Consider the following 7,966-nt stretch of genomic DNA (forward strand, 5'->3'; position numbering starts at 1 on the left):
TGACTATGTGCTCCGGTCACGCCAATACCATGGACAAAACTCACCGGCTGCGCACAATTGCGGTTCGGCAGCTTCGTCGCCGGCAACTTCCGCCGTGTCTCGTGTGATTGCCCGCGATAATGTGGCACAACTTGCATTGTAAAAGTTTTTAATGAAGTTAGTAATAACTAACCGTCCACTCCCATAGCTTCTGCTATGACGTTCCATGCAGCATCATTTTTAGGTTGTCCTTATAAAAAGGATGTGCCGTGTCATATATCATTTTGTGGCTCCACTTCCATTATAAATCTTTCCTTGTCCATGTTCACTGGTGTTTAAACCGTGAATAAGCACCTGGCCTGGTGACTCCAGGCTTGGCTCCGCCCATTATGACGTTTTGCTGACATGATTGCGAAATAAGATCTGGCGAGTGTTTTATTCTAACAAGTGACCAGATTTTTTTATTTTGAATTTGCATCGGCCTTCCTGTCTTGCCTGATGTGTATACTCTATAAATAAATAATAAATACTCTATTTACAAATAATGTTCTCTCATATATTTCATGGTTCAGGCTTTATAGGGTTTAAAGGGATGGTTCACATTTTTTTAAGTGAGGTTGCATGAAATCCATACAAGCAATATAGTGGATTCAAATGTGTCACATACAGTAGTTTAGCACATCTCCTGTTCTGAGTTATCACACCTTTCTGTCAGGGTGGTCGTGATTGGTTGAGGGATGGTGGACCCAAATGCAGGGAAGCAAGGCAGTGAGACTGGAATGAAGTGGAATATGTGGAATATGTGAGTAGACTGGTCACCATGACTGGACAAGACGTGAGTAGACTGGTCGCCATGACTGGACATGATGTGAGTAGATTGGTCGCCATGACTGGAACAAGCGTGACGTGGCAGGACCTGGTTTGCCTTGAATTGACTTGCTGTGGAGTGGCTATGACTTGGCTGGCTATGGCTTTTTGGCTGTGACGAGGACAACTTGGTTGGCTGTGACGAAGGACGACTTGGTTGGCTGTAACGAGGACGATTTGGTTGTGGCGGTGATGAAGGCTACTTGCCGGTGACGAAGGCTACTTGCCGGTGACAATGCTTAGCTGTGACGAAGACGACTTTTCTGTGACGAAGACTTGACCCACAAACTTCCACACTTAATGTAGATATGCACCCACACCGACTGGACAAACACAACAGACTAAGGCCCCGTCCAGACGGAAGCAAAGCCGGCTTTGTTCCTCAAACAAATCTCGTACACACAGAAGCATTTCAAGACTTGCGTGTGTCCAAAAGAAGACACTGAGGACGGCTGTAATGTATATGCCAAGTCTGCGACCATTACGTCATCGCTGGAGGAGTATCCTGCATAAGGTGTCCAGACGGACGCGTACGGGGCGCGTATTGAAATCCCGGTTTCAAAAGTGATCGGTTTCATCTCCGAAACCACGCAGTCATGTGAACGAACGGCTTAAACGGTAAGAAACTTGTGAGGATACATTGAAACTGGCTTTCGTGTGGACGGCGCCTTAATACTCCAACACTAATGAGACACAACCGGGGAAGAGAAAACACACACAGGTGGACGTGGTTAGACATAACGAGACAAGGGAAGAAACCAGGAACACAAGACAAAAAAACACCAACCGTCAAAAACAACAAGAACACCCATTACAAACAAAACCCAAGTCCCACAAAACTGAAACATGACATTTTCTAATCTTAATTGTCCAGGATATATACAAATTTAAAGCATAAGAGAAGGTCCGAATTTAAAGCATTGTGACTGGATGTTTTAAATATGACACTAATCAAAATGTCGAAGTTGATTTTCAGAAAAACATTTTTGTTTTGTTCAAAATGACCAATAAATACTCTATTTACAAAAAATCTGAATTTTCTCTCATATTTTATATATATTCATGAGTTTGTTCCTCAACCCTTGAGTGACTATTTTTCAGTTCTTTATTTCTCCTCCATATTACTATAAAACTGAGTCTATTTGGTCCCACTCTAAATTGAGTCAAATTTCCTGAATCAGGCCCTGGTCATTACTGTTGTAATACTTGTCAGAATTCGCCAAATGGCCGTGCCCCATTGAGGTAGAGTTCATGGTGAGTCATATTTTCAATCATTTATTTGTTTCTATGTCGGTCCTCGAAAACATGTCTTTGCATGAAAATGGCCAGTGGCACTAAAAGTTTGGGGACTATTGCTTTAACTAAATTTATATATATATATATATATATATATATATACACTGTATGTTCAAATTGGTATGCATGCTCTGTGTGTGCGCGCGCGCGTGTGCGTGCGCGCGCGCACAGGGAGACTGAGTTGTATAATTTTGTGGCGGCGTTTAGTGCTAACCTCCCTTGTGTTGCGCATGAAGTTGTAAACGTGCACTGGGCCGCGCTGCAAGCATGTGGGCAGTGACTGAGCTGCACAACAGTGTGTTGCGGCGGCGCGCTATGACTTGTAGCAGCTGTGAGCGGCGATCGCATACAGTGAGACAAAATGGGGATGGCCAGCGAAGATGTGCTGGTGACACTCCAAATATTACCAGGTTTCTTTTCCAACTGTCTCTTCCTGGCGCTGTACGACTCCATGGTGTTGGTGAAGCGCATTGTTTCGCTGCTGAGCTGCTCCAGGTCCACCGGCTCGGGCGAGTGGCGCCGCATGTTGACTACGGCTGGGCTCCGCTCAATCTGGAATAGTTTCTTGCTGGACGCTTACAAAAAGGTAAGGGCAGTTACCTACAATGCAACGCTAAAGCCTCAAAGTATCTGCACATTACATTACATTAGATTAGCCTGTTATTTATACACATGATCCATGTGACTTTGTCAAAAACATTTTTTATTTATTTTACTACGACTTAATTGAGTAAACAAATAGCATTCACCAAATGTCAAAGCACAGCTGATGCCAGTAACCTTTCGGCCCAGTTTTGTTCATCTTGTCATATCACATCAAGACTTGCACGACCAGCTCAGCTGCAATGTGTGCACATATGTGTCTGTAATCATATTTCATTGTCATTCTGTAATCTGACAGCAGAACTAGAAATAACATGCCAGGCTCAACGAGAACAACTGTGCCAGATCTGTCTGCATTAAAGTGCAGTTAGATACGTGCCAATGAAAAGAGGCATGGCAAATATATTATATTGTATAAATATATTTATTTATTTTTCTCCTAGCGTTGTATGTCAGTAAGAATGAAAAGCAAGCCAATAGTTTGGAGCACCAGCAGGGGTTTCAGTGGAGATTCAGGTTTTGATGACATAATTTAAAGTAAACAGTGGCATGATGTTCCAATTGTAAATATTTGACCAAAGTCACAATTTCTCCCTGGCTAATCTAATCACTGACTCTTAACCTATACCTGAAATGACAGAAATCCTGTCCAAGAGACCAAAAGAGGTCAAATTGGAGAGATGCAGTAGAACATGTACCATCACTTAACTCAATTGCTCCCAAAAACATAGAAAAACGTTCTATTTAAATATTGCCATGGACTCAAAAACGTATCTAGACGGGGTTTAAAAAAAACAACATTTTTTAAATCCTAGAGTATACAGAAGGCTTGGATGCAGCTTCCGACAGGAAGAGGTGGCTTAAAGCAATGGTAGTTATTACAAAAAACGGCCACCAGGTGGCAGCAGAGTATAAGAGATCAACCAGGGCAATGTTGCAAAAAGCTCGTTTTCCCAGTTTTCCCACCAACAGGTTTGTGAATAATGATGAAACTTAACTATATTTTAATGCCAATTGCTGCAAAACAAAAAACAATAAAAAATATACTTTTTTCCTGATGAAAGAAGAGACTCTAATCATTCTTTTGGTAGGTTCCATGTTTTTATACCAATAGAACAGAATATTCTGTGGGCCTTGCAAAATCAGTCAAAATCCAGTAAAACAGCCGGGAGTGAAGGGGGTCGCTTCAGTGAAAATGGCTGGGAGGGTATGTTAAAATCATAAATGGCACCGCTCAATCATTGCATCTGGGAGGTAAACGTCTTTCCTTCTTGTTACTTCCTTAGGTCAAACTTGGCTGCGAGGCACCTAACTCCAAAGTGGTGAAGGTGTCTGCTAGCCCTCAGTGGAGCAACAAGGTTAATACTATACCAAACGAGCAACATGCTGCTCGGGTCCGAATTCGAGATGAATGCCGCCTCTTGGATTTTGAATCAGCAGATCGCCCTCTAGTGGTCAACTTTGGCTCGGCCACATGACCCCCCTTCATCAGCCACCTGCCAGCTTTCCGGCGGTTGGTGGAAGACTTCAGTGATGTTGCTGATTTTCTGTTGGTCTACATTGACGAGGCTCACCCATCTGACGGCTGGGTGGCTCCACCGATGGGCTCCTGCTCTTTCAGCGTACGCAAGCATCAGAGTTTAGAAGAGAGGCTCAATGCGGCGCGAAAGCTGATTGATCACTTTTCCCTGCCGCCGCAGTGTCAGCTCGTAGCTGACTGTATGGACAACAATGCTAATGTGGCTTACGGTGTGTCCAATGAACGCGTGTGTATAGTACAACACAGAAAGGTTCGCTATCTGGGTGGCAAGGGCCCTTTTTTTTACAATCTGAAGAATGTGCGGCAGTGGCTGGAACAAAGCTACGGCAAACGGTAGAAGTCAGCAAACACAGGTCAAGAAGAGGGAATAGAGTATCCTCCTTTTGTGCTCCTAAAGGTGTTTCATTGTGTACGGTAGACTGGGAGACATGATAACAAATTAACCCTATAAAGCCTGAACCATGAAAGATGTGTAAGAAAATTCCTATTCTCTGTAAATAGAGTATTTATTGGTCCTTTAAAAAGAAAATAATTTTTTGGGGGTGGGAGGGACTCAACTTCCACATATGACTTTTGATTTGTGTCATATTTGATACATCCGGTCACAGTCCTTTAAATTTGTACTTTTATAACTGTCAGAAATATAATAATAAACAGACATACCAAACTCATTATTAGTATTTCAAAAAATCTGAAAGAACATTTCCCAGCATTAATGAGTATAGTCTCTCATTTCTCAATTGGGGCGACCTTGCAAGGTCACTGGAAAAGCCATCAGCTGCGTGATACTGCCCTCTAAAGGATTATCCATGCAATGCATGTGTCAGATCATATACGTCAGGGTTTTAATGGGAAAAAAATATTATACACATGAAATAGAAGGGTCAAAATGTCTTTAATATGACATGTTTGGCTTTATAGGGTTAACTGACTGAATAAAAATGTCAACAAGTAGTACCCTTTCTATGCACTTTCATTGCGTTAGTGGAATATGAATTAAGCAGCAAAATCTACCCGTTTTATCCATCTCAGCGGGCGGTCATTTTGCCACTTGATGTCAACTTAAAATGACATCACAGTTGCTCAAGGCTCAGGTAACGACCAATCGCGGCTCACTGAGTTCGGCCATGTGACATTCGCAGGCTGAGCCGTGATTGGTCGTTACTTGAGCCCTGGGCAACCGTGATATTATACTAAAATGGATTAAAACAAGTGGATTGTGCTTCTTTATTCATATTCCACAAACACAGTATTAATCAGAATAGTGGGGTTGCATAGAACATCATATTGTAAAGAACATTTGTAGGTTGATGGATGGATGGACTTACCCTTTAAAGTGTGTTTTCCCACTGTAATCGATTGTATTAATGTCACATATGTTGACCTTTCTTTATTTGAAAATTCGTATGCAGGTCTGAGTCTAAATTTTCGATTCTTCAAGCTGCACATGCAGTTTTTCCAGAGGGGGAAAAAAAAGCTATTGTATGAGCATCCATGTCATCCAAACAGTATTTGGCAAACATCCTCGGTTGGTCAAATTAGGTCAGTGCAATATTTCCCCTTTGTTTCTCTATTCACTGCCACATTCACTGCAACTCGTTATTTTGACTGTTTTCTGGTTCCAGTTCTAAAGACTTTTCTTCTTGGACAGAAAAACCTCCCAATATATGTTTTTGTCTTCCAACTTGTCATAAACTTGTGATATGTGAAGCATCTGGAAAAACTGCTGTATTGAGTCTCTCCAATTACAGTGGACATAGCTGGACATGCACGCTCACTAAGTTTGCAAGCTCAGGACATTCTTGGCAGAGCTACAACTTAACTTTGCTCTTTCTATTCATCACGACTGGGTTATTTCTACTGCAACAGGAGTTTTCAAATCCTTTTTTGTTTTGTTTACATGTTGCTTCTTCCTCCTGTTTCTTCTGCATGATACTGACTTGCATGTGGGTAAGTGTAGTTGAACATCAATAAATTGCCCTAAACAGTAAAATGACATATACAGTATATATATATATATATATATATATATATATATATATACACATATATATATATATTCTTCCAACAAAGAATACACATCATTTGAAACCAATGTAAATTAAAATGATCATAATTAGAAGATCCTTTTCAACTTCCATACAAACTACTACAGCACAAATTCATTCTCGAGTTCACCACCTTTATTTTTTTTTCGAAAGGTTTAGTAGGAATACAAAATGTTTTAATATTCTTAAGGTGCTCACCAGTCTGAAGTCATGTTGTAACATGAATTTGGCCAAACAGATTATGATCTCTCATTCCTATTAAAAAGCACTCACATTGTAATTTAAATGATGCACACTTGCTGCTCATTTGTCAAAAGAGAACAAGAAATGATAACGTGTACTGTGTGTGATATAAACACATACAACGGCCGTCATTTCGTCCTAATAAAAGTTGTCAGTCATGATTTAATTTAAGTACACAATATATTTGTGCAGTATTGCTGTACTTAATAACTTAGGTTGTGCATGGGGTTAGGGTCAGTCAACAGCTACTTATATAGAACATTAATAGATGACGGCATAATAAATTAGGGAACCTGTTTGCATTCTGGCACCACTGCCTGCCTGCTCCTACACATGAATGCATTTTGTAAGATCAAGAAGACAACACTCATGCTCCTTAGATTGTTTACTTGCCCCACTCAAAAAACATGCTTATGCAAATGTGGGATTTAAGCCAGATTGTGTTTCATATTCTGGGGCTTTTAATGTGTGTACAACACAGAGCTTGAAACGTTCATGCCTGTTCTTAATGTGAATTTATAGGCAAAACTATGATGGCGTATTAGGGCCATGTATGTGTGTGTGTATATTATATATATATATATATATATATATATATATATATATACTGCGATCGGCTGGCAACCAGTTCAGGGTGTACCCCGCCGACTGCCTGAAGCCAGCTGGGATAGGCTCCAGCGCCCCCGCGACCCTTGTGAGGACAAGCGGTTAAGAAAATGTATATATATATATATATATATATATATATTTACATATATATTTACATATATATACATACGTGGCCCTAATATGTGTAAAAACAGCTAAAGAAAAAGTGTAAACTGGTGGAAAATTTCATGACAGTCATGAAAGCAAACACATTACTGGTAACAAGATTCAACAACTCTTTGAATGGATACTTTATCTGCAGAAACTAATTCCATATTCATTTCATGTTTTCTTGTGTTGATTTTCAAATACTTTAGGTCCCTTACCAAGCACCATTGTATTCTAACAACAGTTTAGGCTTGATTTAAATCGTGCATATCTGCATTTTTTTTGCAATATGTTGTCTATTTCATTGATAAACAAACATTAATGTTAGTGTACAGGTATTGTTTCCTTTGTGAAAGATATGAGTGCCCGTGAATCAGATGCTTTGCCTTCCTGCTCATGATGATAAAGGTGTACTGATGAAGACCTGTGATGAAAGAGTGTTTAACTCAGTCTCTGGTTGGATAGCAAGCCACACCTGATCAACTGAACAACTGCATCTGTTCTTTTATGTCTAACCTGAAACTTTTTGTCTTGACAAACCACATTTTGTTTGTTTATAATTCATGTTAAATACAATATGTTATTGACTATTTTGTTGAGGGAAATAATAAAGTGGAAAATAAAACCAAATGTA

General features: G+C 40.2%; 1 protein-coding gene across 1 annotated transcript; it reads left to right on the forward strand.

Moving 5' to 3' along the window:
* Positions 1–2,388: 2,388 nt before the first annotated feature.
* dio2 (iodothyronine deiodinase 2) lies at positions 2,389–7,966 on the forward strand. Its single transcript, XM_077564351.1, has 2 exons — positions 2,389–2,728; positions 4,032–7,966. Exons 1-2 carry the CDS (start codon positions 2,504–2,506, stop codon positions 4,620–4,622), a joined length of 816 nt encoding a protein of 271 aa, XP_077420477.1. The 5' UTR covers positions 2,389–2,503; the 3' UTR covers positions 4,623–7,966.

This window comes from Vanacampus margaritifer, chromosome 1, assembly GCF_051991255.1.
Source record: "Vanacampus margaritifer isolate UIUO_Vmar chromosome 1, RoL_Vmar_1.0, whole genome shotgun sequence".
Taxonomy (NCBI): domain Eukaryota; kingdom Metazoa; phylum Chordata; class Actinopteri; order Syngnathiformes; family Syngnathidae; genus Vanacampus; species Vanacampus margaritifer.